This window comes from Pantherophis guttatus, chromosome 1, assembly GCF_059756535.1.
Source record: "Pantherophis guttatus breed Tessera chromosome 1, ASM5975653v1, whole genome shotgun sequence".
Classification (NCBI taxonomy): domain Eukaryota; kingdom Metazoa; phylum Chordata; class Lepidosauria; order Squamata; family Colubridae; genus Pantherophis; species Pantherophis guttatus.
This window is the reverse complement of record NC_142063.1, coordinates 245,924,529-245,944,951: the sequence shown is the minus strand read 5'-3', so window position 1 is coordinate 245,944,951 and position 20,423 is coordinate 245,924,529. Positions and strand designations below refer to the sequence as shown.

Here is a 20,423-nt window from a genome sequence, read left to right as displayed (position 1 = left end):
TAGGTTGCTCTTTTTCTTTTCTTGGAGAATATTTAGTCTAAAGAACAGAACATGATCCTGGAAGGAAATGGATTGCAGAAATGAACAAAGTTAGCGTACAGATAGGAAGGTAAATCCTTCAGAAAAGTATCCATGTAAGGGCGATCACTGATATGGGAACGGTATGCTTAGAAAAGCAGGATGTCAGGATATAGCAAATGAAATACGACATGTAAGAAGCCCAAGGGATCATACAACAGAAATCCATTGAGGCAGGCAGAAAGGACAGACTTGAGAGCTAAAAGGGGACAGTGATCTACCTTAAAAAACCACAGCCATAGAACAGTACAATGCTGCTTAAAATGCACAAAAAGGATAGAAACATTGGTGTTCCTTCACTGGGAGGCTAAAACCAGGAGCTCTGATGTTGTGTGGTACTTGGGAAACAATACTTGTGGGAAAGTCCAAACACGTTACACATGTAGCATTAGAGGAAAGAAGTAATCCTGCTTTGTTCTGCTAATAAAAAAACATCACTCTGACATCTGTTCATAAAGAAGTGCTATGCTGCTCAAGGAGCTAAAGGTTCTTCTAAAACCAATGAGTGGCATTTAGTCAGCAGAAAATGTATTTTCTGGAAATGGCCCACATTTCTTGCTGAACAAGACGGGATGTGCCTCTGTGCCCGTGTCCGTGCATTACTTTCCCGGTACATTTTTGAAAAAGAATTTAATCTCAATCGATATGTCCTGATTGCATAAATATTTAAGTGCATGTCTATAATCACACATAAGGTGAAGCTTAATAATCTTCCATTACGTTTTAAAACATCAGCTTAAATACAAAGAACCTTTAAGTTGTTTTAATATTGCTGATTTTCCTTCCATGATTGAAACCTTCGTAAATCTAAGTGCCGCATTTATCATTACTATTTCATTAGAGGTTCCACAACTCAGACTAAAAGTAAGAGTAGTTGTTTATTCTAAATTGAGTATCACTTTGGGGCAAATTCATTAACATTTTACTCATCTGTGCATTTTGGAAAATAAATCAACACATACACCCGCATGCAAAATAACCTGGAGTAACTACCCAACAAAAGTCTGTAAGTGGTTTGAACAGAACTATTGTCTGGAGTCAAAACACTGTGCAATTTCTCAGCAAAAGCAGTTAACGCAATTTAATCGGATGAATTTGACACGATAGGCAGCGGCAAAATAGACTGAATGTTTTCTTTATCTTAAAATTATTAAGGAAAGAATTCAGTAGATAGCAATGCTTTTGCTCTCCTATTCTTAAGAAGACAGATAAAATGCTCCCCACATCCCATATTATGATTCAGGGTCACTAAATGAAAATGTTTAGCAGGAGATCCAAGGAAGAAAAAAAATCAAAGGCCAAATTGAACTATTTATCCTATCTTTTTTATATTCGATCAACTACAGGAAGACAGTTAATTCAAGTCCCATTTTTAGTGCAAAGCGATAAGCTGTGAATGATTTTATGACAGACACTCTTTCTCAGCTTTAGGAAGCAGGCAGCAATGACAAACGTGTGTGTGTGTGTGTGTGTGTGTGTGTGTGTGTGTGTGTGTGTGTGTGTGTGTAGATGGTAGTTATCTACATTTTTGATATACCCTGAAAACAAGCAGATAGGGTTTTCCACTGCAGAACCGCCAGATGAAGATGAAGGAAATCAGCATAATGTCCTGACTACCCTTTTCCACATAAATCCAAACAAAAAGTCTGAAAAGGCCCCATTATCATGGACACCTCAGAAGTAGACTAGGTGATGAAAGGCTGGAAGCAAATTCACTGTCTCTTTCAGTCATCCTAAAACCCCAAACCATGTCATTTTAAAAAGGGATGAAGATGAACTTTCCGGGTGGACTCTTCTTCACTCAGAAGGGAAACACTGTGTTTCTAGTATGAAAAGTTATTTGAGGTATGCCCATTTCCTCAGGAGAAGAACATATGGTAGATCTGCCCTTTCCTGGGCTGATCTGCCTGCTTTATTTATTTTTTTAATTCTATAGTCTTTCATACAAACCTATAGGAATTTTGGAGGCAAGTACATCTGCACAAACGTTTGTTTGAAAAATTTTGATTTGTAACATACCTTTTGTTTTTAGTTTTTCAAGAGATTGCTATTGTAAGGGTTTGGTTTTGTTTTTGCAACAAAACCAATAAAATAATTTTGTGGCATATTTTTCTCCCATATGTTGCAAATTCAGCGACATCTGTTTGGTTATCTTAATTCTAATCTTTACTAGCCATGGACAATGTTGCTGCTTTATCTAGCAGTAAAAAAAAAGTAATAGTTTCCCTGTCAGTCATACCCAATCTAGGGTGCGATGCTCATCTCCGTTTCTTGGCTGAGGCAGCCAGCGTTGTCCAAAGACTATTTCCATGGTCATGTGACCAGCATGGCTGTATGTCAAAAGTGCACGGAATGCTGTTACCTTCCCACCAAAGTGGTACCTATTTATCTACTTGCATTTGCATGCTTTAGAACTGCTAGGTGGGCAGGAGCAGTAATGGGAGCTCACTCCATTCCGCAAAGCTCGGTTCTCAAACCTGGGCTGTCAGCTCTCCAGCTGACAAGCTCAGTGTCTTTAACCACTGAGCCGTTGTAAATTTTAATGCAGCTGGCAGCTAAAGGAGAAAATGCAGTAATTTAAATTCAATTAGACAACACATTAATCTTAACAGTCAAGGCTTTAATAGCTCACATGGCAATGCAGTATGATCCATGAATATATGCTGATGCTTTTTGCCAGGCATTAATTAATTAATTAACATTCAGCATTTCCAAAATAATTCAAGATGCATTCATCTTATAAAAGATCCCGGACCTGCGCACGTTTCGCCGTGCTCTCAAAACTTTTCTATTTCAGCAAGCTGGCCTGGCCTAACTCCCATCTTTTAAATTTTTAAATTTTTTAATTCGTGATTTTACAAATTGGGTGTTTTAATCTGTGTTTCGGCCGAAATATTTAATAATTTTAAGGGATTTTTTAATATTTGTATTATCCGTATTTTATCTTGGCTGTTCACCGCCCTGAGTCCTTCGGGAGTAGGGCGGTATAGAAATTTGATTAATAAATAAATAAATAAGAACCTGCAAACCAAATGCTTACCTTTTTTTCATAAAAAGTATCAATGAGAGTGATGAAGCGTCGAGCTTGGGTTCTTTTTGCCATTGTAAGGAGAGGTATATTATGAACAAAAACCAGATCAAAATTCTTAGATATTTCCAAATAATCACTGGCTCCAAGAGGCTGAAATGGGAAATAAGCAGCAGGAAATCAATAGATTGACAGCTTATATTTCAAAAGGCAACAAAAATGCTGTTTTCTGTTTAAAATTGGCTTTTCTTGTCCTAATCAATCAAATGCTTTTCTATTTTGCTTCCCCCTCAGAAAAGGAGGGGGAAACTAAATATATGGATTTTAATAAACATGCACATTTTGTTCTAATTGATTAAGACCGTGTTTTTCCTTTATTCCCATATTTATACTGTAATAAAGAAGGATAAGGCTGAAAGAAAAATAAAGATGTAAGGATAGCAAAACATCATTTACCTCACGATAATCTTATTTGGACAACCCCACACTAATACAGCTCGCCTTCTACAACCATTTCTGAAGCAAAAGGTAAAAATGTATATAGGTAGTCCTCGGTTAGCGACTATTCATTTAGTGACTGTTTGAAGTGGTGGCAGCAATGAAGAAAAGCTATGTCTGGTCCCTGAAGGCTGTTGCATCACCCCATGATCATATGATAAACATCTGGCTGCCTGGAAGCCAGCTCACAATTACAACTGCCAGTGAGTTTCAACTCCCCTCACCAGTCTATCTCCTCCCCATCTCTGCCCTTTGGGCTGCCCTGCACAGTGACATCATTGGCAGTTCCACAGCTGAAGTAAAGGTCCAGAGCTTTCAACAGTGTCAGCCAGCTGCTATCACCCATGGACCACTACTTCAGCTCCAGAGTCACTTAATGTCACCTGAAGACCTTAGCTATGGCTAGCCACCCCAGTGCCATAGGGTAAAGTCCCAGGCATTCCCACTGCCCTGTGCTCTACTGGCCCTGTCACCCACAGCTGACCTTCACCATTTTCTTCCTCCTGTTGCTGACAAAGTTTGCCCAGAAGGGGAATTAATCAAATTTGCAAATGACACCAAGCTGGCAGCAATAGCCAAAATGTAAAGAAAAGTAAGATTTTTACTTAAGGCAAGAAAAACCAAATGGACAGGTATAGAATAGGGGGAACTTGACTCCATGGCAGTAACTGCAAGAGGGATCTACAGGTCCTAGTGGACAATCACTTAAATATGAGCCAGCAGTGTGCTCAAAAAAGCCGACGCAATCCTAGGCTGCATCAACAGAGAGACAAAATCAAGAACATGTGAACTGTTAGTACCACTTTATAATGCCTTGGTAAGATAACATTTGGAATATTGCATCCAGTTTTGGTCACCACAATATAAAAAAGATGTTGAGTCTCTTGAAAGAGTGCAGAGAAGAGCAACAAAGCTGATTAGGGGGACAGAGGCTAAAACATATGAAGAATGGTTGCAGGAATTGGGTATGTCTAGTCTACTGAAAAGCAGGACTAGGGGTGACATGATAGCAGTGTTCCAATATTTGAAGGGCTGCCACAAAGAGGGGGTCAACCTATTCTCCAAAGTACCTGAAGGCAAGAGAAGAAACAATGGATTTGACTTTTTTATTGCTATTTTGGTTTTTAGCACCTGTGGTAATTTTGATTATACCTTGATTGGGTTTGTAGGGGTTTTCCCCTCTTCATGATTTGATTTCTTTACTTTTTATATTGCATTGTCACAGGACTATAGAATAGAGTTGGACGGGACCTTGGAGGTCTTCTAGTCCAACCCCCTGCTCAGGCAGGAAAGCCTATACCATTTCAGACAAATGGTTGTCCAATCTCTTTATAAAAGCTTCCAGTGTTGGAGCATTCACAACTTCTGAAGGCAAGTCGTTCCACTGATTAATTGTTCTAACTGTCAGGAAATTTCTCCTTAGTTCTCAGTTGCTTCTCTCCTTGATTAGTTTCCATCCATTGCTTCTTGTCCTGCCCTCAGATGCTTCTCAAGAGTTTCTCAAAAGCATTATTCTTGTCAACTGCCTCTCACAACCATTGGGAGAGTGCTGAGCACATCTGGGGAGAAGAAATAGAACCAGTCATAGAGTACATGACATGGGCAGTAGAGCTTAGGTGTCTTCACAAAGGTATCTACATCTCTTAGTAAGATCTGCCTTTGAATCGTATCAACAAACCAAACCATTTCTATTCTTAAAAACAAAATAAAGAATACAAGCACATAAATCTCACATAAATCCAAATCCAAAGGCTCTGTAAAAGGGAAACAAATCTTCAACTTGAAAAAAGGTGGAGTTGACAGAAGTCTAGCGTATAACCTGATACTGAAGATATAGGAAGCTGCTTTATAGACAATAGCACTTAGACTTATATACCGCTTCACAGTGCTTTATAGCCTTGTGGGGTTGTAAGCGGCTTACAGAGTTAGCATATTGCCCCCCAACAATCTGGGCCCTCATTTTACCTACCTTGGAAGGATGGAAGGCTGAGTCAACCTTGAGCCGGTCAGGATCAAATTCCTGACAATGACCAGTGAGTTAGCCTACAATTCTGCATTCTAACCACTGCGCCACTACGGCTCTTATATTATACCATCAAATGTTAAATCTAGTTTGCTTAATACTGTCCATTTTAACTTCAAGCAGTTTGCAAAGTTTTAGCCTGGTGTCCTTCTCAACTATACTCCAAGAAAATTTTTTAACTGACAGCGAAAAGGGCTTGAATCTGGAACACTGATGCTCTAACTCTTCACAGTGCAGTGAATATACTGAAACGATCCTCATTCAGCAGTTGTGGAAAGGCTGTATAATTTTATATTCTCTGGGTATACGTTCTTGAAAAACATTGCAATTTTTTTGAAAGAGCCAGACGAGTTACTGAAGCTACCTGGAATCCAGGACTTTGTTTTCTATGAAGGATTAGCCCAGTATTGTAGGCTGCATAGAGAGCTTGTAATGGTGGTGTGCTTTATTATGAAAATATCACCTCTTTGAAGAACATGCTGTTCTCTTTTAATAGCCTACGTTTGAGAAAATATTTCTTAAGTCATGTAATTTGCTCCGTAAACAGCCAATGTGTTCGACCTGAATACTCAGTGCAATTCGGGTACCTTCTTGGAATGTAAATTTCCAATTCAAGTTTCAGAGGAGATTGCATGACACATTGTTCCACCTTCTTATAATCATCTGAGAGACCAACAACTGTGGGCCTCTGGATGTGGCAAAGTTATAAAACCAGCAACCTTACGCAGCAATAGGTATATTGACTAACACGGTGAGTTTTACTTTACTAATGTTTGGAATTTGACAGGTTCCCAAGCCTTATGTCTATAACACACTGTAGAAAATGAATATATGTGTAAGATAACAATTATGGGAATCATAACTGATATTAGACTTTTGTATCATTATGCTTGTCCTTCCCAGTCCTTCCTTGCAATTCTCTGATCAAATTTGGAGAGCACTCACCAGCCAGCCTCTATTTATACTTCACACTTAAATTAGTTTTATGACATTTTAACTTTTTCAAATGTTAATAGAGAAAAGAAAATACTGACTTTCCTGCATTGTTTGTAACAGTAACAGTAACACAGTTGGAAGGGACCTTGGAGGTCATCTAATCCAACCCCCTTCTCACGCAGGAGACCTGTATTAGGGATTTGAACCGCCGAACTGCTGACCTTTTTGATCGACATGCTCAGTGTCTTAGTCACCGAGCCACCTAGTCAGGCAGTTTGTGATTTACAAGTTGGTTTTTCTGTCTTTTTGCTACCATAGAAAAGATGGATGATGGGAGAGTCTGTTGTAGCTATTTCTCCTGATAATCCTTATTATGGAGGAGTAGGATTTTATTAACATTAGGCTAACTCCAAATTCATTTATGGCAATTCAGCCTCATCAATTAGCCCATTTTAGCCTACAATCTAAGTGATTCCTTTTTCAATTTATCTGCCAAGTTAACAAAAGTATAACTGTCATTATCTCGGTTCAAGTTTTTTTAGAGGTATATATTAAAGCATTCTTGGAAATAATGAGCAATAGATATTTTTCTATTAGTGCCATATTAGGATGGTGATAACTTTGAGTGTTTTTACATCTGAAGAAAGTGACAGCCTTCTCCTTTGCAGAGGAATTATTCATCAACAGCATCATCAGCTTAAAAAATCATTATAAAAGAACAGAAAACTGAGGGAAGTACTACTGTTAAATCTTAAATCTGTCCTGTGCAATTTATTTAGAGATAAGAAAATGTACATCCAGACTTACTTATTGTTCTAATAGGCAAGGCAATTATTGGTTTTGGCACTCTGAAGTTCCTCCATTTTATTTAGAATGGATCTCTATTTTATTTAGAATTGATTACTTCTGTTAAGATGCAAGAATAAGGGTTAATTTGAATACTGCAAACTAATTTTGTAAGAAGCAGCTTCGACATCATCGTTTGGACAGAGAATATAACCAGGGAGGCAATTGTGTTGATTTTGCAATCATAAACATTTCACAATTATTGTCAATGATAAAAACATGCCTGTAATTGTAGAATCCATTTTTTAAAATTTACTTTAAGCACCAGCGTAACTAGAGGGCTCTAGATGCATTTCTTAAGGTTGCTGGTGAACAAGCCCTCAGTTTTCAGTTTATTCCCCCTCTTCAATAAAACAGCAAACAAATCAATACAATATAGAACTCCAGAATTATAACCTTCACTTATAACATAAAAGATAAAGGTTGTCCTTGCAAATATGTGCTAGTTGTTCCTGACTCTAGGGGGAGGTGCTCATCTCCATTTAAAAGCTGAAGAGCCAACGCTGTCCGAAGACGTCTCCGTGGTCATGTGGCCGGCATGACTAAACGCCAAAGGCTCACAGAACGCTGTTACCTTCCCACCAAAGGTGGTCCCTATTTTTCTACTTGCATTTTTAACGTGCTTTCAAACTGCTAGGTTGGCAGAAACTGGGACAAGTAACGGGAGCTTACCCCATCACGGGGCATTAGGGATTCGCACCGCTGAACTGCTGACCTTTCAATCAACAAGCTCAGCTTCTTAGCCACTGAACCACCGCGTCCCCCACTTATAACATATGCATGTCCTATTTTAGAATCATAACCTTGGAGGGATTCATTCAGGCCACAGAGTCCAATTTCCTGCACAATTTAGGAATCCAGATTAAAGCATCCCCAATAGATGACTGACAGGCATGAACTTTTTAAAAAACCTTATCCACTGAAGAGGAGCCTACATTTGGCTGGGGTTAATACTGGCTACTATTAGCTAATGCTCTCCACCATAAGCAACTATTCTTTTTCCATCCCATTCCTGACCTATGATGTGTGTGTGTGTGTGTGTGTGCGTGTGTGTGTGTATTATTACACACAGATAGGTACATAACTAATGTTTGTGCTGTTGTTTTAAAAAAACTGTACACTTTCTTAGAGTAGTACTGTTAGAAGAAGTGTGTATAAATGGAAAAAAGGAAATGAAGAGGTATTGGGTCAGTGGTGGGTTGCTCCCGGTTCGCACTGGTTCACAAGAACCGGTAGTTAAAATTTGTAGTAGTTCGGAGAACCGGTAATAACATTGGCTGGCCACGCCCCCGAACCGGTCCCCGGCTCGGTCGCCGCTCGGTTACCCTGCCCACCTCATCAGAGGCTTTTTTTTCTTTTTTACTTTTAAAAGCATTTTTTCTACAACCTCTTCAGCCAAAAAATACTTTTAAAAGTAAAAAAAAAAAAAGCCTCTGATGATCATGTGGCTCAGCTGGGATCGTCAGAGGCTTTTAAAAGCATTTTTTCTACAACCTCTTTGGCCGAAAAGGTTGTAGGAAAAAAAATGCCTTTAAAAGCCTCTGGCGATCCCGGCTGAGTTGCTAGATCATCAGAGGCTTCTAAAAGCATTTTTTCTGCAACCTCTTAAGGTTGTAGAAAAAATGCTTTTAAAAGTTAAAAAAAAAAGTTGGCCTCGCCCACCCAGTCACATTACCCCCAAGCCACGCCCACAAAATAAACCAAGCCCACAGAATCAGTAGTAAAAAATTGTAGAACCCATCCCTGTTGGGTCCCTTATACTTAAGATCATTACTAAGTCTGCAAGTTCACTCTATTCTTACTGGGAAACAGTAATCTCTGCTCAAGCGTAATTATATTAAAAAGTTATTGCTGCCATCAGAGGGCAGTATTTGCTACACAGTCTACAGTTTCAAGGGTTTTGTTGTTTAAAGAAGTAGCCACAGAAGAGAAGGATGTTATTATCAATTTTTCAAGGTTTCTTCATTACAAATCCCAGATGTAGGCTTCATTTATAATTCAAATCATGATAAACTTGTAATAAACATAGATTAATATCTTTTAAATTAAATTACACATACAGAAGAAAACCTTAAATCAATGGGTCTGATATGAAAACACTAGTTTTTAGTGACCATAAGTTAGCTGTTGTTGCAAAAAATGTAGTTATGGGCAAATAAACATTTATTATTATAATAAATATATGTAGCAGCTACATTCAGTCATTGTTTCCTACATAATTATTTGGAACTCCAGGAGTAATTATGTCAAGCCACTGTCAGCTTTGGCCTCTTACATTCAATTTTTTTCTATGAAACCCGAAGAAAGATTAAAAAACTCTCACCTTTCAGAGATTTGTAATTTTAATTTAAGTAACTGTGATTAGCTGTAACTATGACTGAAAGAAACAGACATGGAACTGCTGCTCTGACAAGCCCTTATAAAGAAATATTCCAGATCAGAATGTGGTGGATAGAATTGAGATTTTAAAAGTGGATGTTTTCATAGTCCTTTTGGCATATAAACACAAAAAGCCTGTTCCAGTTTGTTCATATACGTCCAGTTAATTTACACTAAACTACTGAATTGTATTAACCGCATAAGTTTCCAAATATAATTATGAAGTAGAAAAATAGCAGAAACTGAATATCAGCAGACTTAGGGGAAAGGACCACATTCTCACAAGGGAGAAAATTTGGCATATTATGAATATTAATCTCAATTAGTACTTTCAATTCTTACATTTTCTAATACTTTTATTAAAAATAGTTAATGATATTTTAAAGAAAAAGTCAGCCTCTATTTCTGAGCTTACAGACACACTGCCCTTTATGCAATGGACCTCATAAAGAAAAATCTTAAAGGAATTACTCTTTTTTTTAAAGAAAAATCTTTCTTAACCAATCTTCTAAACAGATGAAAGGAACTAATGTCATGAGGATTTCCTCCCCCCCCCCAAAAAAAACAATGAGGTAGTACTGAAGGCATACAGATAGTCAACTTATGTCCAATTGACTAATCTATATGCTTCACCAACTATTCGAAGTTACAATGGACTCCCTCACAAAGGGATTTACAACCCAGTTTTGAAGTACCAATGTCAACACCCTGCCACATTTTGGGTGCTCAGCAACCCATCCATATTTACAGCTGTTTGCAGCATCCCATGGTTACATAACTGTGATTTACAATGTTTTTGCCAGAACTCAGTGTTAACTTCTAGTTTCTAGCAAAATCTGGCCCATAGCGAACAATGGGTTTAACGAACACCACAAAAAAAATCATAAAATGGGTCTAGTTACATGGTGAGCTGCTTTACAACCGTCAAAACTTAACTGCCAGGATCAATTATGGTTGTAAATTAAGGATAACCTCTACATTGTTATAGATACATTTTGATACTTTTTTTCTGTGTGTTTTGTTATCTTTTATCTCAATTTAAACATGTATTTTGACCATATCCTATGCTTTGTTGAAAGTCCCAAGATAAAGCCTCTTTTACGTGTAGGATCTTAAATGTCAAAAGCAGGACTGGGAAATATGACTCCTGCCTTGATTATCCCTAACATCTCTCACAGTCTCAGTGCTCATCAAGGCTACTTTCCCAGTACCTATTTTTCAGTCAAAGCAACTTGTATACCATGGACAGCAAGGAAGCATACATGCCCTTTCTCTGCATGTCCAGAGCCTTCTTCAGAGAAGAAAGGAAAGAGAGAGAGAGAGAGAGAGAGAGAGAGAGAGAGAGAGAGAGAGAGAGAGAGAGAGAGAGAGAGAGAGAGAGAGAGAGAGAGAGAGAGAAAGAAAGAAAGAAAGAAAGAAAGAAAGAAAGAAAGAAAGAAAGAAAGAAAGAAAGAAAGAAAGAAAGAAAGACGGGCAATTGAAATTGCTATGTTGCAGTTTGAATTTTAAAAAAGAGGGGGGAAAGAAAAATAAAAAACTGATCTCCAGTAAATGATAGCACAAAATGATTTGGACAGTCTGAAGGGAAACTAAGATATGTGAAAGAGAGTTGGAAGCAAGTTTAGGAAGCTCGGAAGTGAGATGAGTTTAGGAGTTTAGAAGTCAGCCACAAAGAGAGATGGTTGGGTTCAGACTAAGTCACGTGGTTTTATTGAATAAACCATGGTTTACAAATCATAATTGCTAGGTTAATTAAACCACACAAACTGCCTAGCATGATGTGCAGGTGGGAAAAAGGGGCATTATTTTTATCGGCAGGGCTCAGTATTAATATAAATGATTAATTTTTATGTCCTTTGGCTGTTTCATCAAAACATTAAACTTGTATGTTCAAACGATGTTTCTGCCTTTACCAATTTGGCTTTCAAAGAGGTTTTGTTGTAGCATTTTGTGACTGCTCACTCACCTTGACAACCAGTACATATTGTTCACAAAACCAGATGTTTTCATAAATCAAAAAAGGTTCAACAGTCTTCCTTCTTCTTGCAAAATATTGCCCGTTACTGAAAATCAAATATTCTAGGAGATCTTTTGGTCTGATCCATAAAAACAGCTAAGTCTGAGGTATTAATACATCAACGGACTCTTTTCTAAAAAAAGGCACTGACATTAAATATCACAGATTACTTTGAAGAGAAACATCCTGTACCTGCTTTTTCATCTTGTTAGTGTTTATAGTTCTACTTTGCAATTCAGTTGTGGTGGTTGCTATAAACTCAAAAGAGATCTGAAGGCTTATTTGGAGCAGGGATATGATCAAAACAGACCTGAAAAGCCCAACCAGCTTGATGGTGTACTCACTTTGTCACACAGCTCTTCAAATGTGAAGTCTGCAATGGTTCCACATGCTTTATTCACTCTCAGTCCTCTGCCTTGTACTTTTAAAATCCTTGGTCTAGTTACTATGGGAACATGAACAAAGACTCAATCTTGTCTGGATAATTACTATAAAACTCATCTCTTACAGATAGGAAATGCATAGCTTGATGAATAATAGCACATGATTCAACACATAAATTAGACAAAATGCTGATACAATGACTGCCACTTGAGTGTGGCATCAACCCATATACAGCAGTAGAACTTATTAATTGGTCAGTGGAGATTGGGCATTGTGTTCTAAATGTATTCTCTTTCAAGAGAAATTAACTTACGTACAATCATTTTGTTTTTGAGCCAGCTCATCAAACAACTTATCCATGACAGCCTCCACATCAGCTTCACTTGTGCTACAGTGAAAAGAATAATAGAATATGAAATTAATAACACTTGAAGCCAACATCAAACAGCTGCCTGAGCTTGCTTAGCTTTCTGCCCATTTAAGAGAGAGAGACACAGAGAGAGAGAGAGACAGAGAGAGAGAACGAACAGGATGTTATGTTGTAAATACAAACATTAGATTTAGAATTCACTTAAAAAGCAGAGAACATTAACTCTCAGGTAGATAATTTCATTTTATTTACATTCATTGAAAGACTTCTACATTTCAAGCTGTCTCCATTAATATGACAAAGCAAGCAAGGCCATCCATGCAATATATGCACAACAATGAGACAGGCAGAGTCCTGTCTATATTTTATAAAAAAGGTAAAAGCTGACTGACATCTGAGAGGGAACCTTTTGGAATTATGTGTATTCATAACACAGACAACACTTAAAATAGATTGGAGTAAAACTGATCTCTCTTCTGCTGGCTACTGGAGTCCAGAATCAAGATTACAACCCTAAGACATTTTAGAATATCTATAACTCTTCTGAATATAATTTAGTTGATATATTCAAGGAGTTGATCAAAATAAGTCTTTTTACTTTTAATAAAAAGTCACCCAATATTTATAGTTCTTTTTATCAATTAAAAAAATAAATTATGCAATACTTTGCTTAAAATTTAGAAGGTGCTAAAAATTTAAAATGTTAATAGCAGCTGTTAAAATTTCCAAGCCAGATTTCCTATCAGATGCCTCTGGGGCATCTGTTGGTAGAGCTAGAAATTTGGTTTCAACGTCACCCATTATGCAACTTAAGACAGCTGTCCAGAGCTGGACTAGCCTTTTTGATAAAAGACAATAAATTGCCATGTTAGTATAAATGCTATTACATCCTTGTATTTTTTATTTTCTGGAAGTAGAGAAGTATTGATAATTTTTATTTCCTCAACTGTCTGTGAGGGGTCTTTGGTCTCCAAAGATGCTAAAACAGAGTGAAAAAATCTCCCCCCTCCCCCTCTCTCCCTCTCGATTGGCAGCTGTTATAAACAGGCAAGAGGACAACCATTCAAATGCCAATACCACAAGCTATGATTTGCTACGCTGTGGTGTGTTCAATCCTTGGAGAGCAAAGAACCAATGGTGGCAGAAGTGGGATCCACGGCTGTGGTGTAATTCAAGACTATTGGCAGGGAGAAGCATTTCCTCCTGGCTGCAGCTGCTTTTCCAAAGCACAGGCAGTTTGGTCTAGTGATTAAGACACCCAGTAAAAAGCAAGAAATAGTGAGTCCTAAGTCCCATCTTAGCCATGAAAGCCTGTTGGGTAACCTTGGACCAGTCACTCTCTCTCAGCCCAATCCCAATCCCAAGGAAAATATATTGGATATGTTTGCCATCTCGAGTTATGTATCAACTTCACTCCCTCACACTGCCACTTGGTAAAGAGCAGAAGACAACAATTTTCTTTTCTCTTCATCCTTAGTTGGCAAAATATCTTGGCCACTCCCTGATAACTAATAGTGAGAGGCATAATATTTATTTCTTTCGTTACATTTGCATTCAGGAGCTCATGCAGCATATACCTGTATTTTTTGGAATATAAGATGCACTTCCCCCCCCCCAAAAAGGGTGGAAATGTCTGTGCGTCTTATACAGCGAATGTTTTTTTTTTTTTTTAATTTTGATTTATATGCCGCCCTTCTCCGGAGACTCAGGGCGGCTTACAATGCGTTAAGCAATAGCCTTCATACTTTTGTATATTTATACAAAGTCATCTTATTGCCCCCACAAACTGGGTCCTCATTTCACCTACCTTAGAAAGGATGGAAGGCTGAGTCAACCTTGAGCCTTGGAGAGATTCGAACCAGCAGTAAATTGCAGGCAGCTATGTTAATAACAGGGTGCGTAGACCACTGTACTATCAAGGCTCCACCCATCCATTGGCCCCCCCACCCTTCAGCTGTTTTTGACCTCCATGCGTCGCATTTTCGGCCTCCGCATGCCCCATTTACCGCCTGTTCCAGGCTGTGGGGATCGCCACAGTATATCGCTGCCAATCGCCGCCTCCACATGTTGTGTTTTTGCCTCTGCAAGCCCTGCTTTTGGCCTCTGTGCGGCGCATTTTTGGCCAGTTCCAGGCGGCAGGGATAGTCAGCGGCAGCAATCCCCGCCGCCTGGAACAGGATGAAAACACGACACGCAGAGGCCGAAAACAGGGTTTGCAGAGGCCGAAAACGCAATGCACGGAGGCACCAATGGGCTGTGGTGATCCCCGCAGCATGGAACAGCTGATTGGCAGTATTCTGGGAGGCTAATCCAACTGCCAATCAGCTGCTCGTGCTGAATCAGGCTGCAATAATGTGCTGAAGCTGACCAGGCTGTTTGCTGTTTGCTTGCAAGGACGCTAGCCAGATGAATACCAATGGTAGGCAGAGGCAGATTTTTTTTTCTTGTTTTTCTCCCCAAAAACTAATGTGCGTCTTTTACTCTGGAGTGTCTTATACTCTGAAAAATACAGTAGATGATGCTCCCTCCTTAATTTTTCTTCAAAACAAAAACTTAATCACATTGACTGTATAAAACGGAAGTGAATAGCCCAAAGTCAACCAGGGGCCTCTACTGTTGAGGGTACACTGGAATATGTATATCCCTTGTCTTACTCCAACACCTTAATCACAATGTCACATTGGTTCCTAGCTTTTAAGGGTAGGATCACGTTTATGATTGCTTACTATTGCAGCCTTTCATGCTCACACAAATTATGTTTGGTGAACTATGATGTATTGGTGATAAAACTCATGATTGGTGGGAGTTGTAATCCCAACGTATCTGGGACAAAATACACATAAGAAATATATTTATTAAGAGTGCTACATTAAAATTAGCATTCTGTAATTCTTGCCTATGAAGTGGCATGCAATGCCGGTTCTATGTATTCTTTCTCCCAAGCATCTACAGTATATATCCTTCACTGTAGTAAAATGTAATCTAGCCTCAGCATATCTTAAAATGACTCCTTCCAAAAATCTGTTATGGGAAATCCATTGGTGGGCTAGATGGAAAGACAGGTTTTCTTCAACTTACAACAGTTCGTTTAGCGACTTCGAAGTTACAACGGCACTGAAAAAAGTGACAGTTTTTCACATTTATAACCATTGCAGCATCCCTATGTTCATGTGATCAAAATTCAGACGCTTGGCAACTGACCCATACTTATGACGGTTGCCATGCCCTGGGGTCATGTGGTCACTTTTGCAACCTTCTGACAAGCAAAGTCAATGTGTAAACCAGATTCACTTAACAACCATTTTACTAACTTAACAATTACAGTGGTTTACTTAAAAGCTATGGCAAGAAAAGTTGTAAATGGGGCAAAACTCACTTAACAATTGTCTCGCTTAGCAACACAAATTTTGGACTCAATAATGGTCATAAGTTGAGGCCTACCTTTTTTAAAGGTACTTATTTATTGCTCACCAAAAATACAGATTTGTAGAATATTTAAATAGTAGTATAGATAGTCCAAAGGAAAGAATACAGAGTTGGATTAGGACTGCTCTTTTTACTAGTGGAGAACATTTTAAAATCCTTATAGTCGTATAAAACAATACCATAATAAAAGCCAGAAGATTTATTTTTCTATTGGCTTGATTAAAACCACTTTCCATTTCAGATGTTGGAACAACTTTATATCACATATACTTGTATTCCCAAATTGCTCTGAGGGTAAACTATCATTAGGGAAAGAAGAAATCAGAGCTATACAGATAAATTGTACTGATAGTTGTATTATAGCTTCATTTTTATCATTATCAGAAATACAGAATTCTGAAGTCAATCAACATCCTAGATACAAGCAGATCATCTGTCAAAATAAGACTAAGTTTTGAATCCCCAAATGTTAACACCAAATAGTAAATGAGCCCCTATTTATATAAATAATTACTTTACTACAATAAGGATTCTCGTTTATTTACCAGGGAATTGAACACTCTTTGCAAGAGGATATTCATTGCTTTATAGCCATCTGTCACTTCCATTCTGCAAGCACCATACCTCCCCCCACTTCTAATTAGCCTTAATTCAGTCACAGATTTGAAAAAAGATGTTACTGGAGATACTGGAAATATTATCTGATGGTATGAGCAATGTCTTTAGGATTTATAGCAGTTGACTATGGGACTAACTTGGTTCAGTTTTCCTCCCCCTCTAAAAGTTGCTGTGACTGTAATAAAATGCACAGTCAGTCATAGTTTCTACCTACAGATAGTACAGCTTTCCTGCAGCAGGCAGTGCACGCTTCCTGTAGTCAATTCCAGAATCCAGTTGGATGGTGTTGCAGTATTTCTGAGCAGAGAAACAAAAGAAAGGTGGCATTACTTCTCTTAGTCAGACGCTGCAGATGTAACTTTGCATTTGTTGTTCTCCCAACAACAACAAAAAAACCGTATGCGCAAAAATAAGCACTTATGTAACAGTACTGGCAAAAAAAAAAAAAGCGCATCTGAGGCAAATAACCTGTATAAATAAAACTTGCATATCTGAAACTTGCTCACAAAAGCATATATGGAATTCTTACGCTTTTTAAAATAATAGCTGACACCCCGGGGCTCTACGTTTATTACCAAAACAATAAAAGAAGTGCAATATCAAACATTCTTTTCTAAACAAAAAGCTGGTATTTTCTTCAAAATTTAAATCCATACCCCGATTTGTACTTCGTTGCGTATCTTCCTGCCATCTATTCTTTTTTTAACTTTTAAAAATAATACATCCAACAGAAACAACACATGTATTAATTGGATCTCTCTTTGGGTAACTGACTTCTCCATCATAGGACTGATTAAAGCCTACAGGCATGATTGCATTCCATACTCACTAATCACCATCAGGGATTCCTAATCAGCAACTAAAGAACTTTTAACGGGAGTCTTTGTATTTTTCACCCTTAATTTTCAAAGCTACAATCCTAACACAGTTGGTTTACATTAAAATCTTGATATGATTGTATTTGATCTGTTAGTGTTAAAAGCCTACTCTTGTTCCCTCTGAATTAGTAGCATAGTCAGGTAGAGCTGCTTGTAGTGCCAAAGAAACGATTTCACTTTCACAAATATGAACTGTGACTTCTTACCTCATTTAGCCTCAAGGCTATGAATTATTCAGCTATTCAGATTATTGGGTGTTGGTTTACTACTTCTACTTAGCATAGTTGTGTATGTGTATCATTCAATCATATTCTAAAATTTAATTAGGATGGTTAAAAAAGTTCTCTCACATGCACCAAGCACATCCAAAAAATCTTTTTGTCTTTTCTTTTGAAAGATAAAACATATTTATAAAGCTTTCCCTTCAGCTTAAAAAGGTAGAAATAGTGTTATGTGGGTAACAAACACAGCGGTGTTTTAAGTTAATATTGCTAATATTGCTATTGAATGATTTTTTTCTCCATCAAATAGCAGTGGCTCTCAATGGACTACTTATTTTAAATGTGTTGGGACATTATGGGTAATCGGTTTTAAATTGGGGGAAGCCAATATAAATTTAATTTTGTTTTTATAGTATTTTAATGTTTATATTGTATGTTTTTTAATTTTGGCTGTTCACCGCCCCGAGTCCTTCGGGAGAGGGGGCGGTATAAAAATTTAAAAAATAAATAAATAAATAAATAAATTAGTAGAAAACGAGTTAAGTCCCATCACAAAATCCACATTCCTGGTTATACTAACCATGCAGAAACATACACATCTTTCAGATATATCAACAGAAAGGTTTTCCTTTATTTTGCGATATATCAGATCTAGCAGTGATGTGGTATGATGTCTTGCTTCATCAAGGGAAAGACGACTTTTGATCTTCTCCTGAAGGATAGCATTCCTTCCATAATTACAATGAACAGACTTGCTCTAGATCAGGAGTCTGCAACCTTAAATACCCAAAGAGCCATTTGGCCCCGTTTCCCACAGAAAAGAAAACACTGGGAGCCACAAAACCCTTCCTGTGCCTGACTATTTCTTGAGCGGCCACAAAACTAGCATATGTAATTGAATTAAATGTTCTGTTTTCTTCTGAAACTTTTCTTTTCTTTGATTTATCCATGGTTGGCCTTCCGGGAGTTGAAAAGCTCAATTAACAGTGTGCCAGTGGGTGTTGCATGTTGGCAGTTGTGACACCTATTTTGAGTGACAGGGAGCCGCAGCAGAGGGGTGAAAGAGCCACATGTGGCTCCAGAGCTGCAGGTTGCTGACACCTGCTCTAGATTGTGTCTCCGAGACTCTGCAATAAATATTCCCTAGGTCAATGTTTTTCCAACTTGGCAACTCTAAATATGTGGGCAGAGTCAAGTTTTCCAGAAGTGAACCAGCACACGATAACAGTGCTAGTACAGCAGTAGCACATCTACTATATTTCAAGAAAAAAAAATCAATAATGTTTTTACAGTTTTTCAAACACCCTCCAAAGAAGACTAGAAAACTTGCTGGCCAGTGATGCTTGATTTCTAAAAGTAGTAACAGGAAATATAGATAATGCAATAAATAAAATAAGAATTTAATTTACATCTTGCGGTACATTTTTCCATTAAATATATAAATCAGATTTGTCAAACTTCATTAAAAGGAAAGGACAGGGAACCTACTCCTCTAATGGACATTTTAGACTGGCCTAGAGTTCCCCTAACCTCTGACCATGGGCCATGTTAACTTGAACTTAATGTTAGATGTAAATCAACACATCAAGAAGGTTCAGGATATATGGGAAACACTGGAATTAAATGCCATGGGAAATTTACTGAATTTACTATCCTGTAAGCCAACAAGTATAGTTTTGGTTCTGGTTGGAAAAACAGCATTTGGGAGCTAATCTAAAGAAATGGCAACACATGAAATCCTATTCATGTAGATGGGTGTTCACTCCTATGATGGCACTTCCTCTTCCTTGTCTCCACTCTATTCCAGGGAAAACTATTTCCATTGAGGAGTTGACAAAATACCCTTGATTATAGTTTGTATAATGTACAAACACTATAGATTAAAATGGATGAAAATATATAGCAGAAAATGTAAACAACTACGTGAATCTTAAGAGAGCAAGACGTTGGTTCAATTTACATACAGTAAAAGCGTTAGAAAAAACATTATGCTCAATTGTGATTCAAATAGCTATTAAATTTCAAATGCATTTGATTTTTATATTATAAATGGCTGATATTTAAAAAATTCTTGCTCAAATTCCCAGCTAGTTGTAGCTCTAGTTATAAGACTGTGCTCTTGAAAGCTATCTTGAGCTCAATTATTTTTATATGATTTTAGGAAAGATTTCATAGGCCCTATAAAGGGTCAGCTTGATGACTGGATTAGACGCAGAGCTCAGAGATACCTCATTTTTGCTTCAGCAGCTAGATTTTTGGAACAGGGGAAATCCTGAAAAAAGTATCTCTATTGATGTTATTTGACTGGTAAGTGACTGAAAGTTAGTGGTCATATGATTGTCAGGAGATAAATTTTCCTCGATAACCAACCATTCCCAGATTCTTAGTGTAATTTTGGGTAGAGAAAAATCTGTTTATTTTCTGACACTATATATTGTCTTGAATATGGCTTATTGTATAAAAATAACATGCAAACATTCAAGTAAGCTGATTCAAACCACATCCTATTCAGGGGCAGGTTTCAAAACCTGTCGCTACCAGTTCACTCGTGGGTGTGCGCGCGCTCGTGCGTGCGTGCGACGCTTCTGTGCATGCACAGAAGCGTCCAGGAAGGTGGGCGGAGCCTCCTACCGCCACTACCAGTTCGCCCGATCCGGGGCAAACCGGCAGCACCCCACCGCTGATCCTATTATACTTCCTGAGTTTTAAGTATTTCTGACC

General features: G+C 38.0%; 1 protein-coding gene across 1 annotated transcript in view; it reads right to left on the bottom strand.

Annotated features, from left to right (window-relative positions):
• AFG1L (AFG1 like ATPase) overlaps positions 1 to 20,423 on the bottom strand; it is a 71,819-nt gene that overhangs the window by 8,016 nt on the left and 43,380 nt on the right. The window contains exons 8-11 of the mRNA XM_034409121.3: positions 16,818 to 16,900; positions 12,507 to 12,577; positions 12,150 to 12,250; positions 3,119 to 3,259 (exon numbers count right to left, since the gene is read on the bottom strand). Of these exons, the coding sequence (XP_034265012.1) occupies positions 3,119 to 3,259; positions 12,150 to 12,250; positions 12,507 to 12,577; positions 16,818 to 16,900 (396 nt within the window). The remainder of the gene's footprint in view (positions 1 to 3,118; positions 3,260 to 12,149; positions 12,251 to 12,506; positions 12,578 to 16,817; positions 16,901 to 20,423) is intronic.